Source organism: Colletotrichum siamense, assembly GCF_013390195.1.
Source record: "Colletotrichum siamense strain Cg363 chromosome Unknown KSG_Cg363_contig06, whole genome shotgun sequence".
Taxonomy (NCBI): Eukaryota; Fungi; Ascomycota; class Sordariomycetes; order Glomerellales; family Glomerellaceae; genus Colletotrichum; species Colletotrichum siamense.
The window spans coordinates 1,243,665-1,265,225 of NW_023501019.1; the positions used below are offsets into that span (position 1 = coordinate 1,243,665).

The following is a 21,561-nucleotide window of genomic DNA, read 5'->3' on the forward strand; positions in this document are numbered from 1 at the left end:
ACTTCGTCATCCTACATTGTCTTCCTCTCGCGCCGTACTTCTAGGTCCTCTTGACTTGATCTTCCTCCTTCAGTGCCTCGCCGTTCTGCCTTGTTTTCCGCGTGGAATGGCAGAATCATTGCCTTGTAAGTGAGACACAGACTGTTTTGAGGAACCCAAGTCCCCAAGTTCTCGTGGAAAGCAAACAATAATTCAGGATCGCCTGCTGATCCATCACAGCCATCATACTGCCCGTCATCACTAGTATTGAACAAGTGGGCTGACCAGAAAGAACCACGAAGTATGAAAACAAAGACAATTTGACGATCTGAGCTAGCAAGCAAGTGGTATCATACAGAAGTAATCCGAACACCAATGAAAGAACATTCCACGTTGCCATCCCTTGACACGGAAGATTAAGCAACATTCTGAGCAAGTATCCCATCCGACTAATTCAATACTCCGAATCCGACTCCACCTGAGGGTCCTCGCCATCGCTCCCCATCTCCGACTCGTTGTACTCGATCTCGTCGTCGTCAGCATCGCTGTCTGCATTCTCATTTTCGCCCATGTAGTCCAGACCGTAATCATCCAGAGGCTGATCATCTGCATCCTGCTGGACCTTCTGGCGACAGATGGGGACGAAGAGCTTGTCATGCTTCTCCGTATCAGTCTTGCGGAAGAAAGGGTGGGTAGCCTGGAGAGGCTTTCCTTGGGCGATGAAACCCATAGGGGTAGAGACAAAGTCCTGACCACGGCGTCGAGCAGCAAGCCATTCTTGGCAAAATGTCAACGGACGAGGTGTCAGACCAGTCCTGGCTGGCTTGGCCGACGGCTTGAATTCGACTGCTCCGTCAAGCTGTGCCCTCTCCAGATCTTCATCAGAAGACTCTTCCATGTGTTCGGAAAGAGAAGTCTCATCGATACCGAGCAGGCGGCATATCTCTGCATACTCGTCCCACTCAAAGTAGAGCCGTCCGGCGTATAATCCCAGCTCAACCCTCAACCACATTGGCGCTTCCCAGTCGTTAGCAAGAGGCGGGATACTGAGATAGTCAAGTTTGCTGAAATGAAGCATCTTGCGGGTGACGGGAGCCGAGTATAGAATGAGATGTGTCACATGCTTGGGGCCCTTGTTTCTGACAAGAGGCAGAAGCATCTCGGCTTCCTCGGGGACAACGACGAGAGCGACACCAGTGACATCGCTCCAAAGAATCCAATTCACATTGCGCTATAAATCACTTGTCAGAACTGCCGCCAACATGAAAGCTTTGCGGAATGTACTTACCAGGAAATTATCGTTCGTCAAGTCGAAGGTGAGCTTGATCGTTCGCTCGAATTCTGTGGAAACGAACAGCCGTGCCTGTGTTGATCGATCGGCAACCTTGAACTTTTTGCCTGTACCCGTCTTTGCCAGCGACTTGAGAACTGGCACGAAGCTCTGAGATCCAGCGGAAATTCTTCCGTTCAATGCGAACGACTCAATATCTTGAGCAAGGCCCGGGAACGACAGCGCTGGGTAGTGCTGGGGCTTTTTGACTTGGCGAACAGTCTCCACCTCGAATGCCACTTCTCGCTCTTGCTCGACCTCCTGCAGAGCTGAGGCATGAACAGCCCGACCCGTATCTTGGAATGCTTTGCGTCTCGTATTGAGCTCCTTGACAAAAGATCTGATCTTCAGGTTCGAACCAGCTCGGAACTCGCCGGTGCCCTTCACCTTTCGCTTGGGCTCGTACATCTGCTGCAAGCTGAACTGCTCGTTCTGCTTGACTGTGGCCAGGTAGTCTTCCCTTTGGGCCTTATCTCGCAGGAACTCGGGATGTTCAACGGTAGCCTGCATGCGCCGGCAAAAGTCGATGCCTTGAGCGTAGTAGAGGGGCTGCAATTGCTCAATGCCATCGCAAGTGTTGTCCAACAGCCAGCAGATTCTGCGCACGGTCAGTGTGGTCCAGTGCGTGTGTATCCATGTACTTACACGTCGCGAGAGTCGACAGTGGCGCCAAGAGGTTTGGACTGCAAATCCAGGATGCTCTGATATACCTCTGGTGGAGCAAAGAACGTGACGGATTGGGTAGTTCCCAGCTGTCTCAGTCGCATTGCAGCTGTTGCCGTTGGGTCAGCCTCTTTCCAAAACCATAGCAAGGGGATAGGTTCCTTCACTCACCTTGAACGGTATGGTCCTTGCTCTGACCGAGGCCGAGAGTAAGTGCGCCTCGAGCACTAGGGGGAAACTTCAGGTCCGTTCCTCGAGTATGGGCCTAGAGTCATTTCAGCTGAAATTCCAACATAAGACATGGCCGTCATCTTACCTCGTCCAAGTACACCAAACATCTACTCAGGTCATCCGCGTACGGTGAAGCAAGTAGTGGGGTTTTTCGGCCAGTTCTTTGAATAACCCATGGTTTGTTCTGTTCGTCGAAGAACAAAGCAGCTAAAGCCCGCTGGTCAACTTCCAGCCATTTCTTTGCAAGGGTCACATTATCCATCTCCAGGATTTGAGCTCCTGCATCGATCAGGATATTGATGTCCCGACGCCTGAGTTCTTGCAAAAGGTCTGATTCAGTCGCTCTTTCCCCTCCGGCGCCTTCAATCTTGCGACACTCACGAGATCGCTTATGTAGAAGGTAAGTAAGGACCTCAGCGTTCGTGTGAGATAGGCCGGGAAGGTCTTCCTGCTTGATCGTCAAAGGCAACATCGTACGATTGTCATTTGTGCCACTGAATCCAGTTGTCAGAGCCCTGGAAATCTCTTGGCTGTCTCCATTGTTTGAAGGAGTGTCGACCGTGAATAATGGAATATCCCATCCATTGGACTGAAGCTTGACTCTGAACTGCTTAGCGTGTTGGGGAAAGACGAAGTTGTTCATGAAGTAGTCGATGGTTGTCATATTGTACCGTACAGCCTTCCAAATCTCGACAAGCTGCAGATCATCATCTACGTTGATGGAGTTCCATGCTTTGAGGGACTCTGGAAACGATTCGGTGGTCTGAGTCCATTTGTCATACTCAGCCGATGGGTCATCGGACTTGAGAAGGTGCTCCAAGGACTGGGTGAGCTGCGAGACACTGATGCCGTCGTAATAAAAAGCCAGGCATGTAAACAGAATAGCAACATCTGGATGTCCCCATTCAGACTGCTCGCTAGGAACACCCTTCGCATGATAGGGCACAGCGATGGGGTCTCGCAGAGGGTGTAGACCGTACTGGACGTTCCATCGCTTCTTCAGAGTCATCATCAATATCCGGTTGGCCAGAATTCCCCGCAGAAGATAGACTGTCTGACGAACAGCGGGACGATCCGGGCAGAGTTGACGAATGCGCTGCAGAGTGACGTCCCGGGGTTTGCCTGTGAGGAACTCCCGAATCGCAAGACGGTCCGCAGCTTCCAGACTTTGGACCGGAAGGATCCCATCAGTACCTCTCAATACGTCAGCGGTGAGGCCGCGAATGAGTTCTTCCTCGACATCTGACCGGAGGAAGAAAAGCAGAGGAAAGCCACCACCAGGCCGTCGAACCACCTCAATTGAGTTGGGGAATGCACTCGTCAGCCCGTAAGAATGACGATCAACAAGTCGTAGAATAGCTTGAGTGACTTGCCATCGTGAAGGATGGCCATCCACAGTAGTTTGCGAACCAGAGGGGTAGATGAGCTGTGTTCGTACAGCCAATGTGTGATCGGACTCATCGAGAATGTCACGGCACCGAGTGCGAAGCCATGATTGAACATTGATCATGGGACCAGCTTCCGGAACTCTGTTGTCAAGAAGGCGCTGCAATCCGCTCAACATGAATGAAAGGTTATGCTCTGGTTGGCATACCATCACCCCTGCTTCCTTCATCATAGTCCGGTGGACTCTGTGGTACGCCCGAATGATATGCTCCTCGGTGGGTGTTCGTCGGGAAAACGGAAGGTGGCGCACTTGACGGTCAAGTAGTCCACCTAGGCGACCTTGAAGCAATTGCGACGTCTGGAGGAGCAGAGCCTTTGGTACAACCACTCTGACGAGGTTCTGCCGATTGGCGAGCGCTGCGGCAACCATTGGAATAATGCAGGATGTCTTGCCTGAGACACAGTTAGTATGCTGTTAAGCGACGAATGGAAAGAAGGCGGAGATAATCAGTCAGCTTACCTTGACCCATGTTCATTTGAAGAACGGAATTGTTTCCCGAGGCGGGAGAAATCGTAGCCAGTGCTACATCGACCTGATCGGGGCGGATGAGAAGGTTCGCTTCAATCTCCAAGAGCAGCCAATCTGGGTGGTCGCAAGGCTGCCAATTGGAATGTCCCTGGTTGCTCATCTCATCTTTGTACCTTCCAGCATCACCTCGACGAACAAAATCATTGATTCTGAGGTCTCTTTGCGTATTCGTAATCGCGAGGCCAAAGTCAATCAACGTCTCTTTCGCATATTTACCGAACGTGATGGGCTGCGCGGTTGATCTCAGCTGTTCTAATAGCGTAATGTGAGTGATTGCAGGCCACAACTGTCCAGCCTGGAGCCAAAACAGCTGTTGTGATGAATGGGTATCATCGGGTTTCTCAAGAGCCTGTTGAATCTTCTCGAATCGGCGCTGGATAGACATTAGCGATAAGGACGCCTCCCTCGCCACAAAGGCAGTTGGCTCGTGATTTGTGGACTCTTTGGGCTGTTTCCTGGTCACAAAGGCATCCAGACTTCTTTGCAAATCCTCTCCGTACTTTTGGCGGACCATCGAGGGGGACTTAGAAAACGAGGCGACCATTTGCTTCAGCTCAGCTGTCGAGTCACTGGAAGGAATGAGCGCGGTCTTTGAAGACATCCAGCTGGGGGCGAGAACATTCGTTCCGGTGCTTCGGACATTGGAGGACGGCAAGGTGATGGGTTTCCGAATGTGGGCTGGATGGCGGGCCTCGTTCGCGGCAGGCGTTGTCTTGGTTGCAACTTTGGCAGGCTGGTTGCTCGGCTTCCTTGACTCTGAATCGATACTTTGCAATGCTGGGAACGTCTTTTGCAGCAGATCTGTTCTCAATCGCAAGATCTCGCCTCCTCGGAGACGCTCTTCGAAGAGCTCCTCGGAAGCAATGAAGACGGGAGCCTCGTACTCGACTTCGGACTGTCTGCGATCCAACACGTTTTGTACGGCATCCAGATGAATAGAAAGATCCATGTTTTGGTAGAGTCGCTTCCATTCAACCCTGACAAGTTTCAATGCAGCTCCCACATCGATGAGCAGTGATTTAGCAAGTTCCGCAACCCCTGGTTCTTCGCACGGCCATTGAGCCAGCAAGAAATTCGCCAAGTATTTGCAATCCTCATCTGATCGTCGCTCCCAGGCGTCTCTCTGTTCTCTCATCTTGCGTAATTGCTTCGCGCTAGCAAATTGCTGCAATTCTTCCCCGTCATCTTTTGGCGGTGGCATCTTGTGAAGCGCGATGATGCGCATCAACTGGTCCAGCTGAGGCAGCTGGTTCGGTCTGAAATTCTCGTACTTTTCCCACATGGGAAGCTCGATAACTTTCAGTTCGTCAAAAACTGCAAAGGCAGCTAACGTTTTGATCAAACACATGTCCACCTTGAAGCTGAAGGCAATCGGCGCCAGGACGAACATCAAAGCGAACGGGCTTTGTTGCTCTCGGCATGCCTTGACAAGAGATCCCCAATTCTCCAATACGTCAACTCCCAGACGATCAGTGAGAGACACCCTGTCGTAAGCCTCTCTAAAGCCTCCAACAATACTACCCATAGACAACTGAATGGACAGAGATGATGTTGTCGAAAGCTGCTCTGGCCAGGTTCGAATGAGGTGAGCAATCTCTAGGGTTTGGCAGTGCCGGGTATTGGAGGGCAAAGGACAGTCCCGAGACCGATACCTTTGGTCAGAGATGCCAATTGGCTCAGTCCTGTCATCGAAGCATCGCTCAAAGGCTTGTCTCCGTGATTCAGCCCTATGCCGTAGATGGTCATCTCCAGGCGCAGGCAATGCAGCAAGGCTAGTCTCCGAGGTGAGAAGCGAGAAGGTGTGAAGCTCGTCGGATACAGACAGGATCTTTTCAACAAGAGGTCTGAATCTCTCATGCTGAATACTCTCAGTAGCACTGTCGTCCCACATGTCCGTCTTCATCACTCGGAGATCTTCCGGATAGTACTCATGACGAGGGCTCAGGTGAGCGATCTTGGCAAGCAGGTTGATGTGGGCAGATCCTAAAACCTGCCATGGCTGACAGACCCCAGAAGACAACCACTGAAGGGCTTCCTCTGTGCCTGTTCTTCCCGTGAGGGGATCAGGAAAAACAGAAGACGTGTAGGCATGCAGCAAGGCTTTCATATAGAGTAGCATGGGCTCCGCCGCGCAATCCAATCTTCCCAAGGACTTATTGATGTTGAACCGACCGTACATGTCGGTAGGGTGTGTACGAGCGATCATGACGTCTTTCCCTTCGATTCTTTTGGCTTCGAATGGTCCCACAGGAACCAGAATGCTTCTCTGTGAGGGATCACGCGGGTTCCGGAAGACAAGCTTGCTACCGAGCCCGTACCACGTTCCCGCGTCCTGATCCAGATCGATCTCAGAACCAAGCTGGGGTGATTGGAGGACCTGACGAGGGTTGACATAGAAAAGAAGCTGAAGTCTTCTGATCTCCACTTCCAAATGTCTTGAAGCTGGCTGATACACCAGGATCTGGCCCTTGTGCTCGAAGCCATCGAAAATTCTGCCCACACGGTTGAACAGAGGGCTGTAGGTATCGACAATTTTGTCGTATCCTGCTGCTCCTCGGTATCTTTGGCAGACTCCGCGATGCACATCGAGCGTCCAATTCCTAAGGTGGATGTTCCAGATGTCGGTGGTGTGAGTGATGAACACTTTGCCGCTTTTCAAATCACTATCATATCATTAGCAAAATAGATTGGAAGAGGAAGAGTGCAGAGACTTACAGCCAATGCCAGCAGTCGTCCAACAGCGGTCCTGGAAGATCCCATGATGTCTCTGTCCGGAAGACTTCTCTTGGAATGAGTTGGAGATTTTGATTGCCTTTGCTGGCGCGAACAATCATGTTTCCGGCTTCGAATCCCACGTCGACACGATAATTTCGGGGTGTGAGGCACAGCGTGTAGTCCATCCCCTTTTGTGTGGAAGGGAACGTTAGTAGGGCTTGATCACCGAAGAGCTCGTTGAGGACTTCTATGTGCTCGGGCGCTTTGGGTAGCTTTCCAAGAGGCTTATTGTCGACCAGAAGAAGCCCTTGCACGTAATTGTAGTGAACTTGAACGAGGTTGCCTTCTTCGTTCTCTTGGATGTCGCATGCGACCCATGATGGCTGCTGTGAGCACAGGTTGTAGATTTGCCGGGGGCGATCTTCGGGCTCGGGCCAGACAGCTCGAATAGCCAACCGAAAGACGTCTGGGCTTTGGATGATGGAGGCGCACACCAAAGATGCGAGACGATATGACAGTTTCAAGTCGGAGACAACAGCATGCTGGAGCACCTGGGGCAGGGCGCCGACTTCTACCACCAGGTTGTCTTGCACAGTAATGCAGCACTCGATGTATGCTTGGAGAGAAAGCTCGTCCAAAAGGGTTGCCTGGCTGCGATGAATAACGAATGTTCTCTTGCAGAGAATTGCCGCCCACAAAGCGTACTGCTGGCATCTTCGAGCTGCTTCTGTGTCGCTTTCTTTGTATGTTTCTGCTCGTAGCATCTCCACCCAGCGCAGACAGATTTGACGTGCTCTAATGAGAGCACTCAATGCTTTCAGCGAGGCATTCGGATTCGTGGCAGTGAGGGTATGGGTGCGCAAAAGGATGGTGATGACGACGTCCATCAGGTATGTCTCGCGCCAATTGGCCTCCAAGCTGTCCAGTCGAATGATGAGTTGCTCCACAAGCCGATCGCAGAATTGCTCCTCGCGAAATATTTTGTGGACTTTCCGCAGGACATCTCTTCCGCGTTCACCGCCGGTGTCATTGCCGCTGATGCCATCGTCATCGGCTGGTCCGCTCTGACACACAAGGTTGGAAACGACCAGCAGAGTAACTTCGCTGGAGAAGTTCAAGTTAGTGGATCCGAGTTCGGTCAAGAGAGCAAGCCAGCGCTGTGCTTTCCCGGACATCAGAGTTTGCATCGCCAGATATTCATGAACGTTGACGCCAGCGGGACAGCTAGATTGGCTGGCCATGATCTCGTAGGAGGATGGCCCAGGAGCACCAGGGGCGAAAGATCTCTGCTCGAACAGTTTGCTGAAAGGCGAGGACTTTGGGAGTGTCAAAGCCACGTGGTGCGCAAACGTGGGACGAAATTTGAGTCTTCCGGGCCAAGTGCAAGTTCCTTCATCAAACATTCCCAGCTTCATCCCATTTGGACGGCAGACACCCTCGCGGCCTCCTTGCCACTCTACTGGAAATGGGACTGACGTGTAGTGTGTGGTAATGACTGACGACAATTAGGTTAGCATGGCGACTTCATTGTTAGGCCCGGCCTCTGGAGCATTCACAGCAGAACATAAATTGGGAGTGAACCATTGGCGGAGGCATTGATAGTGGGAAGGTACTTACATGGCTTGGTGGTAGATGCGAGGCCAACTTTGCTCCGATTTGGCTCAAAGAACGGCTTCAGCTGCAGATTGTCCTTGAGCAAACAACGAGGTGGGTTTCCTTCGTCATTGAATGGTGCGGCTAGTTGCCGGAGAATCCACCAAGTTGTTTCGCGGTACACTGCGAACTCTTTCGGGCAGGCGAGCTCAAAGACTGTTGCTCGCGTGACGACTGGGTCCGAGGGAAGGAGGTCCTCGAAGATGGCAATCCGCATTTTCTGGGCGCTCCACATCTTGGAGCATCTGGGACAATTTGGGTCGTGCTGCTCACGTCCCAAAAGATCGAAGTCATCTCTCAGGTACGAGCAAACACTGGTGTCGATCTGGCGGATTAGATCGTCGTACCTCTGGCTCTTTTTCTTCCACTCAGACTCCTTTGAAGCTCGCAAATCATCCGCCACCTCCACGATTGATTCGTGTAACTGCTTCAAATTGCACGCGTCTGCTGATTCAGAGTAGTATCGCTCACCGAAGCATCCTGGAGATGGGTCTTCGAATATGTTCCGACGTTCACTATTTGCGCGCTTGACACGGTCTGAAAGAAGGAGCTGGAGCGTGTTCAGCCGAGCCATATCGGTATACTGAGGCAGCAGAAGAACATCGAGCATCTGTGGATGTAGGACAGGGTGGAATTCCTGAAGGAGGGGAAACCAGTGACAGGCAATTGCGTCCATCCTTTGCCACATCTCCATAATTGTCAAGATCATCTGACTCTTTTGCTCGGGGTTGCCCTCGTAGAGTGGAACAGCCATGTTGGCGTAGTCCGTGATACGCTTTGCGATTTCGGAACAAGTCTCTCCGGGCAAGTGGGATAGCTCAAGCTCTCTATCAATCAGCTTGTGGTATGATTGGGCGTAGTGGCTGAGATGGTCTTTGGCGGCTTCCGCAAGACCTTCATTGGGCCTTGTCTGCTGCCTTCGTCGGTGGCGAGGCATCTTGAATCGTTCCAAGGCGTTATGGAGATGAGCACGGCTGATCCGAAGGCTCAAACGAAGATCGGCATCCGCGGCCTTTCGCGGTAGCAGCGGAATGTGTTTGTGCAACGAGGCCCTCTCTTGAGCCAAAGCGACATTCAAGACCCTGTTGCAGTTTTCAATGGACTTGGTGAACTTGGGTCCAAGGAAATCAAAGAGGAAACCGTAGCGAGAGACGATGGAATCGTTGACGCAGCGCTGCTTGTCGAGGTCAAGCTTGACCAGACGTCTGCAGATCTTTTTCTTCAGGAAGTGCACTCTCTCAATGCCGATGTTGTAGCTGGGCGCTTCGTCAAGAAATTTGGACAGGACCACGGCGATGTAGAACTTGTACTCTAGGCGACCGGGCTCTGCATCCAATGCCATGGAGAGATACCGCTGAATTCCGACGCGAATGACCAACCACAGAGGGAGTCGACGCCAGGGTTTCTCAGCTCTGTTCCAGCATACGTCGTCCCGTACTCGCTTCCGCAAAAGGGTGGGGGCAATCCTGCGGCCATTCTCCTCGAGAATTGCCATGAGCATAGAAGTGATGATTGACGGATCGCCGGTGTTGCGGTACTCGTAGACGATGGCGCCGGCCTTGAACGTGTGGGCGGCAAAGGTCTTGGTGTTCTCAAGCGAGGCCTGCTCAATGAAGCTCGCGACGCTCGTCTGAAAGTCGTCGTCGCTGAAGGTGGTGTAAGGCACCGCAACAGCGATGCCAGGAAAGTCCCAGACCAGGGCAGCCTTGGTGGCCAAGACGTCTTCGTTGCGGGGGGATGCTTCGAAGGCCTCAAATACAACACAATCCTTGAAGATGGGGCTAAACGATTGTTAGCGACGTGGAAGCTGTAATGGCTGGGGTGCAAACACTCACTCCTGGGCTCTGCGGACGATCAAGCCAGCATTCTGACTTTCGACGTGGAGAATGAGGCACCCCGAAGGGTCAAGGTTCTGAAAACGACGCACCAGGCTGGACTTGTCGATTCTTCCGGCGCGATTGACTTGCTGGCAGGCGATAAGGGTCTGGCGAAGTGATTGCCAATGGCTATGGGAGGGGTTGTCTGCCTCGCTGCCGCTCATGATGGTGGCGGCGCCGATGAGGCGCTCAAGGAGGGCACCTTCGACGAGACGAAGCTGTCGATCATGTTCCTGGCGCTGTGGAAGCTGAGCGGGCAAAACCAAGTGGTTGAAAAGCGCGTCGTTGACCGCCGCTGGCTCCATCTTGGGCGTTTGCAGCCGCTCGGCTGGGGATGCTGTGGGAATCTGGACTTCTGGAGTCGTATGCTTCTGTGTAGTGTTTTTTTGAGGGGAGAGAAGGGAATTTCAGAAAAGATGAGAGGTGTTTCGCAAAAAGGCGTCAACACACGAAAATCGAGTGGTGGTGAAGACGCGACGAAAGTGTGGGAGAAAAGAAAAGGTGAAGGTGAAGTCGAGGAAGTTCCCTATGAGGTGTGGAAGCTCATTTTGTGAAGAATTCTTTTGTGAATTTTTGTATGACCAGGGATACATGAGAGGTCCCCCTTACTCCAACCACCCCCTACATGTCTAGTAAACCACCCTCATCAACTACTGCTCCATCGAGCTACAGTGCTGCCTTGAGTTCCGCCAACAGGCTGTCTTGCTTTGGATGGTTCAACCGGTTTACTTCGCGATACTGGTCGTCGGTCATCTCGTTGTTTTCGAATGCTTTGGCGATGTCTTCGAACTCGTTGAATATTTTGAGAAGAGATGGATCATTACGGCCGTATCGGCGGAGGATGACATATGCCAGTAGGCGACAGAAGAACAATGCTTCTTCGAATTTGTTGCGGTTCTGAGGGAAAGGGCGTTTGCTTCGAAACTTGCAGACATCATGCTCTTTTTCTCTGATGAGCTGGGTGAGGCTGTCACCGCTCTTGAGGTAGCGGTCACAGAGGTAGTGAATGTAGTATTGCTTCGGCATTTTGGTGTAATGGGTTGTGGCAGCGTGAAGAGGGAGATGCCTGCCCCCTGGCGATTCGCGCTCTCTTCATATACCCCCATAGGTGGCCATAGAGGTTTCTCTGTGAAGCCCAGGCCATCCTGGCCCTCGAATATTTCCCCGTGAGAGTCATACGGCAGTCAACAAGGTGCGCCTCCAGGCGGCAAACTGCGAAGAAAAAAGTTAGAAGGGAAGAAAGAGGTGTGGAAGCTGAAAAGGCAGATGACCCACTTTAGTCCGCTGTTGCCAGTGTGCCTCGAGCTTTTTTGGGCGTGCAATGTTGTCTAGCAGGTCTTTTATTCCTGGGACGAGGCAAGAGCAGCCTGGGAGGGTGCCTGCCTTCCCGATGTGTGGTGGGTAGGTCCCTTGTCTGCCTTGTCCAAGTCGACAAACGGGCGACCAACGGCCATGCAGGAGGCCGACCCAACGAGAGAAATGGGATAACAACGGAGAAGATAACAGAGGCAGCAACAGCGGCAGTTAAAAGAGACGTCGGCGAACAGGGACAACGACGAAAGGGACGACGACGGCGAAAAGGGACGACGGCGAAAAGGGACGACGGCGAAAAGGGACGACGGCGAGAAATGATGACAACCAAAGACAGCAACATCGCCCAATAACTGGCTTCCAACGTCTTCCTGTCTTTCATACCCACACGACATTGCTCAGTTCCGCCTCAAACTTCCCAAGAACGAAGGGTGACTCCATGAGGACACCAAAACGCAACACCAATCACCTGAAATTCTCGAAATGCTACATTAGCTCTTACTCTAGGTTCCCATCACAAGAGCACCTGCCATACCAGCAAATGCCTCACGAACCTTCTCAAACCTTGATCCACAACCACTTCCCATGCTTCCTGGCCCTCGCCATCCTCGCCGCGATGAGGAAACACATTCCCGCCAGCATACACGCCCCCGCGTACGCCTGTGCCCCCGTATACTTGCCCCCCTCAGCCGAGATGATGGCGCCGGCAATGGGCTGTCCAATGAGCACCGCAAACGAGATGAGCGTGAAGGTCATACCCATCCGCGTCCCCTGCTTCCTCGGGTCCGCCGTCAGCGTGCCGATGCCGGAGGGCATGAGACTCTGGATCGCCCCCGTGAAGAAGCCGTAGAAGGTCGTCCAGACGTAGAGCCCCGTGACGGAGGACACGGCCGGCCAGCAAAGCATCATGATGCCGGAGATGAACGACATGGGGATGAACATGTTGACTGTGCCGATGTAGTAGGATGCGAAGTAGGCTGGGATGAGGCGCCCGGGCACGCCGGTGCCGTTGAGAAGGAGTAGGAGGTTCAGCGAGGATGTGTAACTGAGTCCGACGATGTCGCGGGAGTACGATGCGATGTAATACGAGGCGAAGAAAACGCCGAGGTAGTTCTGTCGCGCTAGGTCAGCATCCAGTTACCAATGACAACGCCCGGGGAACCCTACCAGCCATGACCCAAGGGCATAGAAAGAGTACTCCAACTCCTTGAAGGCCGCCCACTCGACCAGACTCCCAGCCTTCCTCGGCTTGATTCTAGGTTTCAAGATAAGAGACGTGACGAGCAATGTCACCATTTGCACCAGCGCGATCGCCCGGATGGTCCATCCAAAGCCGATTTTGGGAAGCAGCTGCCTCACCATGCTAGGGTAAATCATACCGCCAGTCGAGCTACCAATCGACACAAATCCTAGGGCGAGGGCCTTCTTCTTGTCAAAGTAGGTCGATGCTGTGGAGAGACTAGGGCAGAACAAAAAGCCATTGCCGAGGCCCATACAGATACCCTGAGCGAGGAAGAACTGCCAGTACTGTGTGCAGAAAGAGGTCGTGACCATCCCTAAGACTACAAGGATGAAGCCCGCGATGAACAGGGGACGGAAGTAGCCAGCGTCAGTGAGCCGGCCAGTGAACGCGCCAATGAAGAAGAGGAGGAACACCTCGAAGGAGCCGATCCAGGCGATATCGGATGGCGGGCGGGAGAGGGTAGTGGTGTAGTAGGGTTGGAAGACGCCGTATGAGTTCACGATGCCCCTGAAGATGTAAGCTACGGTTGTAATGCAGAAGATCCACGAGACTTACCAGGTATTCATGATGACGAGATGGGTGCCGAAGACTGTCGTAAGTTAACATAATACACCTCCAGATTGAGACCGTCAGCGACTTACTAGCAAGCCAAGCCTTCACGCCCCCATCGGGCGGCGGTCCTTCCCCGATGCTAGACGTTGTAGTCGCCCGACTCAAGACTCGGTCCACACCTCCGGATTCAGGTTCGGCCCTCGGACCCGCGGCGCCGCCGCGTGGCACATCGGCCCCATCATCTTCGGAGGAGGACGACAGCGACAAGAAAAACGCAGGCTCCTCCGCTTCCCCGCGTTTTTCTGCATCTTTCCCGCCTTTCTCCACCTTGCTGCCGGGGACGGCAGTCACCTGCGGAGTCTGTTTCTCGGCATCATGGCTTGGGTCCGATGACGGCGGTGAAGGGGAGACCATGGCCCCGTTAGCTGCCAAGAGCGCGCGTGAATGATGGGTTTTCGTTCGGAAGGCTCAAGTCTCAAGGCTTCATGATTCCGTCAGTCCAAAAGAAAATATTCGACTCAATTGATCATAACAATAATTCCGCAATACATGCGATATGTCGAGTTGCTAAAAGCGTTTGATCAACATCCAACAAGCAATACAAAACAATAGCCGCAGGGCAGACGCGCGACCACCCATGGTTATTTAAGCGGCGCCTGAGTCATGACATGTCAACATTTCCACCGGCCATCGGCCAGGTTGGTTTCGGCCGGGGTTAGTCCCCTTCTGAGATAAACGACAGTAGCACTACGCCGGGGTCGGGGTCCCTGAGTGGGGGTAGCTTTGACGCCGATGCGACGCAGAAGCGACGCTTCATGTTATTTTTCGACTTTTGCAATTTCACCCGTCGGAAATCCTTGCCCAAAATTGCGCAAAGAGCAGCACGTGAGAATCTTGCTCGGGGGTTTGTCGACTTTGCGGGCCCCGCAGTCTTTTTTTCAATAGCCGTTGGTGTGGTGCATCAGCAGACTGCTGCAATTGGACCGCATTGGACCGGATCCAGCGCTCAGTTCAATAGCCGGAGGATCGGCCGGGTCCGGTTCCGGCAGGTCGAGGGCCCGGCCCGCACGGCACACACTGGCCAAGCCCATCCCTCAATTGAAGCCAGACCAACGGAAGACATCATCGATGATGACTAAGTCTCGGCCGAGACATCTCCCAACTACATCGTCACAGCCATCCCCCAAGCTTCACTTCGTTGTTGCAAGGCCTGACGTGCGGCCAAGCAGAACGCACAGCTCCAAAGTGGACGCCAAAGCCGATAAACATCGACGCCTAACATGAACGTTTGCCGGGATCATCACTCAGCCATGGCAGCAACCGCATCATGACCGACCCATTTGTTGGCCCCTTCAGCCACCCAACAAACGTTTGACGGGGGCGACTGGGCCTGTATTCGGGTGCATCTAAAGCTGGAGGTTAAGCATCTGGCCGCGAGGCATATTTCAACTCTTAGAATTCAACACGTTCCTACCAACATACTTGGTGCTCATCGCTTCCCCTGTCCGATAGCTTGCGGCCAGTCAGAGTTGCTTGTTTGCTTTTTGTGGTCGGCCTCCGGCAGGCAGGGGCTGTGATTGGCTACAATGGACCTCTTCGAGATACACCCACATTGGCCTCTCTCAAAGTTGATGCCACGGCGCAGCATGCGTTTTTAGACTTCATTTTAGTACCATTTTTAAAGACTCCGTCATGTAAGGATAGCATTTGACGCTGCAGTTGGTTGGGCCTCATGATTGGCGCCTCTCGCACCAACTGCAGGCAGCTCGCCACTGCCCTTGTCGTGCCGCTTTTGTCTTGCTGGAGCTGAAAGCTCTCAATGGAGGCACCAAGTCGATGATACTAAAGTCGCGTCAATCCCATCATAGTTCTCCTCCGAAATCCTTTGCATCATCGTCATCACCTCTACTGCGCCATTGTCACGCCTCACTCTTGAACGAATTGAGATGCCCATCATGGCTCCAGTGCGTGGGTCAGTCAGGCCCACGATGTCGATACTTTCAGCTGCATTTTCTGGCTAACTCAGTATAACAGACCTCCGTCCAACTCTCGAGTTTCTTCATCCGCCCCTTGCCGGCTGTTTGTAAACACCGGCCGGTGTCGCTTTGGCGGACACTGTAGGTTTTCTCATGATCCTGGTGCGGCGGCGAGCAACGCTCGGAACAATGGCAGTTCGAACGGACCATCCGACCCCGAGCGAGAGAAGATTCATGCTTGGAGACGCCTGCGACCGTCTCCAGCATATTCCAACGACGGGGACACAGCTAGCTACTTCCGTATGGCCCTTGATCTAGTTGAGCAAGACGCCAGTCTAGCCCAAGAAGTCATCAGAGAGATCGCATCCGACCGCAGACTCAATCTGATTAGGGACGTCCTCGAGGGGCTTTCGCTAAGCAAGACATCGGCCGAGAAGGCGAGTCTCTGGGAGTCACGCATCTCTCCGCTATTCCGAGTCATCGTTCACCCGGCGATCATCGATTCAGTCGTCGTGGAACAAGAGACAACCACAATTTATCGGTCTTTTCTAGGAATCGATGCAACCCGCCTCAAGCACCTCTTTGACTTTGTCCTCCATCTCGTCGACCACTGGTCTGAGCTACCCTTCCGCGAATCCGAGGCATCTGGCCTCGAAGCCATCTCCCTTGCGTGTGGTCTCTTAGCGAAGGTCATCGACACGAGCGCAGCGAACATTGTCAATTCACATTTCACCTCAATCGTCGAGAACATCCAACTCCGTCTCGACGTTTTCGACAACAGTGCGGAGGCCTTCTACTCGGTGCAAGCCTCAAAGTATCTAGACTACGTCCGGCGTCGACTTGGCATAGGACACTCTTTACCCGATGCCGCACATAAAAATGCTGATTCGGGCGCTATGGCCGAGTTCGTTCTCACCGAGGATCTGCCCGGCCGGCTCTCGCTCAGAGGACGTCGCCACGATAACGACCATGCCGACATCGCCAAGATCAGGATCATGCCTACTCTCGAAGAGATCATGTCATTCAGAGACGAGTACTTGCCCACAATCAACCCTTCTCAGCACCACTTGCAAGGGCTTCGGGGCTTGCTAGATCGCCATTTCCGGCTGCTCCGCGAGGATACACTGCACGATCTCCGGAATGCCATCCGCACAAGGGTCGAGTCGAACAATCGGGTGCGCGAAATCAGGACGAGAATTGTGGTCTACGACTACGCCACCGCCGTCGAGACCACGTTTGACAAGCGGGGTGGTCTTGAATTCGTCGTCAAGTTCGACCAGCCAAAGGCAGCCAAGGAGTTGGACAAGGCCCAGCGAGCTGCATGGTGGGTACAGACCAAGAGGCTCACAGATGGCGCACTCGTCTGCATCGTCGATGAGATTGGCAACGTCTTCTTTTTCCAAGTCTCAAGGTCTACCGTCCGGACACCGCACAACCCGACTCAGCAGACCCAGCAGGAAGACGCGGTAGACGCTCCCAAGTACAGCTTGCCGGATGACAACCGCCACGCGTTCGTTCATCTCAAGCTTGTGGATACCGTAGTCGACGAGGTCAAGCGCGCCCTTTTGTGGTTCAAAAACATGGGTTCAAGACAGCACCGACAAATGTTTGAGTTCCCGTCGATCCTTCTTCCCGCATTTGCCCCTCCTTTGAAAGCCCTACAAACAATGTCTCAAAAGGTTGACCTTCCTTTTCAAACTATCCTCACTCTTCAAGCGGGGGATCAACCGCCCGAGATTCCACCTCCGCTGTACTCCATGCGTCCGGGCTTTTCTTTCGATCTCAGTACTCTTGCCAACGACGGAAAGGCGCTGTCGTACACTCCTGGTGAACCTGTTGATCCAGCCGAGCTCAGCAGACACTCCACGCTGGACCTGACTCAGTCAGGGGCTATACTGAATTCCCTCAGTCGATCTTTTGCTTTGATCCAAGGACCTCCGGGCACAGGAAAGAGTTACACGGGTGAAGCTCTCATCAAGGTGCTGCTCGCAAACAAATCCAAGGCCAAGCTGGGACCGATCATGTGCGTCTGTTACACAAACCACGCCCTGGACCAGCTTCTGGAGCATCTCGTTGATGGGGAAGTCCAGAATATCGTCAGGATCGGCTCTCGCTCCAAGTCGGAGAGACTCGAGCCTGTCAACCTTCGTAAGGTCGTCGAGGGAATGACTCGCACAAGGACCGAAGGCAGAGCTTTGTACGAGTCGATCGAGGCACTTGAGTCTGAAGCCGATTACGTGGCTAGGAATCTCACTACCTACAAGTACCTCAACACAAACGAGAAGATCCGAGCGTTTCTTGCAGCACAGCATCCTTCTCAACATGATGAGCTCTTTGGTCCAGAGCAAAGCAACGAAGATGCGGAAGATGGTTGGGAGACGGTCCGTCACGGGAGGAAGAGGGCCATGGAAGTCTGGCTGCACGGTGGTTTAGTGACCAAAGTCCCCAGTCGCACCATAACGCAGCTTTATCAAACGAGACTATCAGAGATGAGCCGCCAAGAGCGCCTTCTTCTGCACCAAGATTGGGTCCGTCAGGCACTCGACCCCGAGCTGAGAAGGTTGTCTTCGGCGCATGAGACATATGAGAGCATGCGAGACAGGAACAATCGCGTCAGAAGTTCAATCGATCTTCGTGCTCTGCAGCAGGCAAACATCATTGGAGTTACTACTACAGGACTCGCCACCAACCTCGATCTTCTCCGGCGCGTCAACGGCAAAGTCTTGCTGTGTGAAGAAGCGGGTGAGGTACTCGAGGCCCATTTGCTGACCGCCTTGCTCCCCACCATCGAACACGCCATCTTGATCGGGGATCATCTCCAACTGCGACCTCAAATCCAAGACTGGCGGCTTCAAAGTGCCAATCCAGCCGGCAAGAAGTACTCGTTGGATGTGTCCCTTTTTGAACGTCTTGTCCAGCCCGGGGTGCCAAACACCCCAACCATTCCCTTCAGCATCCTCGACACTCAGAGACGCATGCATCCATCAATCTCCGAGCTTGTTCGCTCAACCTTGTACCAATCCTTATCAGATTCGGATGCGGTTCAGGAATACCCGCCCGTCTGCGGATTGGCCAGGAGGCTCTTCTGGCTTCACCATGAGAGTCCCGAATCCGGGCGAAAGTCTGACCAGGATTCGATCGAAACCTCATACTCGAACGATTTCGAGATAGACATGGTGGTGGGCTTAGTCTCCCACCTTCTGAGACAGGGTGTCTACAAGTCGGGCGAAATTGCCGTGCTGACGCCCTACTTGGGTCAGTTGAACAAGTTGCGACAGAAGCTCGGGTCTACCATGCACATTGTTATCAACGACCGAGACATGGACGATCTGGCCGGTCTGGAATCACCCGATACGAATGTCCAGGACTCTCCGAAGAAGGGAGCGGCAAAGTCTTCTGCGCTACAAGGAGTACGTGCTGCAACAGTAGACAACTTCCAAGGCGAGGAAGCCAATGTTGTCATTATCTCTCTCGTGCGAAGCAATAATGAGCGGAGATGTGGCTTCCTCAGCACATCAAATCGTATCAATGTGTTGCTGTCCCGAGCCAGGCACGGGATGTACATCATCGGCAACTCGCAGACTTCCAGCCATGTTCCAATGTGGGCTAAGGTCATCAATCTCATGCAGCAGGGAGGCAACTTCGGCAACGAGCTTGAGCTGCAGTGCCCGCGACACCACGATAACAAGAGTATGGTCTCGCACCCGGAACATTTCATACAATTTTCCCCCGATGGCGGCTGCAACCTCCCCTGCGACCGACGGCTCAACTGCGGGCATTCATGCACCGGACCCTGCCACTCAGACATTCTTCACAACGCCTTCAAGTGCCTTGAGGACTGCACGAGGCCAAAAGAACACTGTGATCATCCATGTCGCAAACGCTGCGGCGATATCTGCGACAAGCTCTGTATGGAGGTCGTCAGTGACGCACGCCTCATCTTGCCATGCGGACACAAAGTCAACACGATCGAATGCTGGAAAACGAAAGACCTTGCCGCCATCAAATGTGCCGTCCAAGTTGAGAAGCTGGTTCCAGGCTGCGGGCACATGGTCAAGGTGGCTTGTCACGTAAACGTGTCTGCGGCCACTTACTTGTGCAAGACTGACTGTGGTTTCGTTAGAGCGTGCGGACACGTCTGCAAGGGCAGATGCTGGGGCTGTCGCACACGAGAAGAGGGGAAGGTCGTTAAGGAGGAGCATGGCAGCTGTCCACAAACATGCGACAGGAACTACACGACATGCAGCCACCGATGTCGAGAAGCATGCCATGGAGGGAAATGCCCACCTTGCTCATCCCCTTGTCAAAACAAGTGCATGCACTCCAAGTGCAGCAAGCAGTGTCATGAACCTTGCCCCCCATGTGCAGAAGAGACATGCTCGTCTTGCTGCCCGCACTCCAAGTGCAGCATGCCGTAAGTTGCTTGATCTTCTGTGTATGCCATCGACCGAGCTAACTAAAATGTTACAGATGTGCAGCTCCTTGCGACTGGGTACCCTGTACTAAGCGATGTACCAAGTCGTTGAAGTGTGGCCATCAATGTCAGTGATCTCGTCAGTTTCCCCGTGGGCGCCACAGCTAACCATTAGAAGGCCCATCTCTATGCGGCGAATCTTGCCCGAGCGAGCAATTCTGTCAGGAATGTGCCTCTGATGACATAAAAAACACCATCGTCGACCTCATCATGATGAGCGACTACCGATCTATTGACCTCGACGAAGAGCCTTGCGTTTTCCCTGACTGCGGTCATTTCTTGACATATTCCACCATGGATGGGCAGATGAGACTTCAAGACGTTTACGACATGTCCCCGGACGGTGTCCCAGTCGCGGTCAAAGGCGGCTCGCAACCCTTCGATCTGTCAGAGACGATCAGCGTATGTCCCAACTGCAGGGGTTCCTTGCGGAACATCTCTCGCTATGGCAGGATCGTCCGTCGAGGCCTCCTCGATGAGTCGACAAAGAAGTTCATCAGCTGGTCCAACAGCCAGTGGCAAAGGCTCTCGGAGGCCTTCTTTAGTGCCCAGGATGCTCTACAAAACACAGACAAAGGGGCTTTTGTGTTTCCCGTTCAAAAGCTGGAAGGATACGACCTGGAAGGAGCCCGTCACGAACAAATGGCCCACCTCCTCAAAATTACCGGCGGTAGCCGCCACAAGGCAATGAGAAGAGTCCGCAATCAGATTGTCAACTTCCTTGGACGGGTCAAGAAAGACGAACAGCCTTACCAACGCGTGGCCCATCTCGTCTGGCACGTCAACCGTCGCCGGCAAAAGGAGACAAAAGGCTTCTCCTTCGACGAGTCTGCTATTCAGATGGGAAGCTACCTCCAGGCAATGACACTGCTTCTACGGTGCGACCTCCTCCTCGTATCTGACTTTGTGAGTCTTTGCCGCAACTCCACCAACAGCGCCGTCAAGTCGGTGAAGGTCGATGTATCCACATACATCAAAGACTGCAGAGAGCTCATTCAGACCGCCCACATCCGGAACTACGCTAGACAGGAGGTAGAGGGTCACATATTTGTTGGCATGTTTTGCTCCTTTGTCACGCCGCTGAGCGAGGAGCCGGCAACAGCAGCGATGGAGAACGGGCCGCAGCCAACAGCTGGAAATCTATCCAGATCCCACGAGCGCATGAAGGAGCTCGGCTTGCATCATTTGAGTGTCGCCAAGGAACTGATGGAGAAGCATCCTTCGACGGCCGTTCTCGAAAGCGAGTACGACACGGCATGGCGCATGCTCCACGACGGCATCTTCTATAGCGAGGTCTCCAGCGACGAGATGCGTAGTGTCTACCAGGCCATGTCGAAGGAGTTCTTAGGGACTGGTCATTGGTACACCTGCCGCAACGGCCACCCCTTTACAATTGGAGAATGCGGCATGGCAATGGAGGCGACGAGATGCCCAGAATGTGGAGAGGCTGTAGGTGGGAGAAATCATCAAACAGCAGAGGGCGTTCGGCACGCGCGAGACATCGAGGCGCTCGGCTCTGGCATTTCTGGCATGCGAATCTAGTGACAAGGTCTTGGCTCAGTTCAATGGTTAAAGATAACAC

The 21,561-nt window shown here is 53.3% G+C and overlaps 4 protein-coding genes across 4 annotated transcripts; 1 reads left to right on the top strand and 3 right to left on the bottom strand.

Moving 5' to 3' along the window:
* Nucleotides 1-433: 433 nt before the first annotated feature.
* Nucleotides 434-10,728, bottom strand: CGCS363_v009346 (uncharacterized protein; the record flags this gene model as incomplete). Its single annotated transcript, XM_036641195.1, has 9 exons — nucleotides 434-1,210; nucleotides 1,268-1,907; nucleotides 1,955-2,081; nucleotides 2,144-2,237; nucleotides 2,289-4,042; nucleotides 4,110-6,841; nucleotides 6,894-8,388; nucleotides 8,511-10,327; nucleotides 10,382-10,728. The coding sequence occupies 9 exons, from the start codon at nucleotides 10,726-10,728 to the stop codon at nucleotides 434-436; spliced, it is 9,783 nt and encodes a 3,260-aa protein (XP_036493897.1).
* Nucleotides 10,729-11,089: 361 nt separating this feature from the next.
* CGCS363_v009347 (uncharacterized protein) lies at nucleotides 11,090-11,449 on the bottom strand (the record flags this gene model as incomplete). The annotated part of the gene is made up of 1 exon (XM_036641196.1): nucleotides 11,090-11,449. The coding sequence occupies one exon, from the start codon at nucleotides 11,447-11,449 to the stop codon at nucleotides 11,090-11,092; it is 360 nt and encodes a 119-aa protein (XP_036493898.1).
* An 843-nt stretch (nucleotides 11,450-12,292) lies between these two features.
* Nucleotides 12,293-13,943, bottom strand: apdF-1 (Aspyridones efflux protein apdF; the record flags this gene model as incomplete). Its single annotated transcript, XM_036641197.1, has 4 exons — nucleotides 12,293-12,847; nucleotides 12,902-13,484; nucleotides 13,533-13,566; nucleotides 13,619-13,943. The coding sequence occupies 4 exons, from the start codon at nucleotides 13,941-13,943 to the stop codon at nucleotides 12,293-12,295; spliced, it is 1,497 nt and encodes a 498-aa protein (XP_036493895.1).
* A 1,541-nt stretch (nucleotides 13,944-15,484) lies between these two features.
* On the top strand, nucleotides 15,485-21,521 carry hrr1-0 (Helicase required for RNAi-mediated heterochromatin assembly 1; the record flags this gene model as incomplete). Its single annotated transcript, XM_036641198.1, has 3 exons — nucleotides 15,485-15,501; nucleotides 15,564-19,195; nucleotides 20,098-21,521. The coding sequence occupies 3 exons, from the start codon at nucleotides 15,485-15,487 to the stop codon at nucleotides 21,519-21,521; spliced, it is 5,073 nt and encodes a 1,690-aa protein (XP_036493896.1).
* Nucleotides 21,522-21,561: the final 40 nt, after the last annotated feature.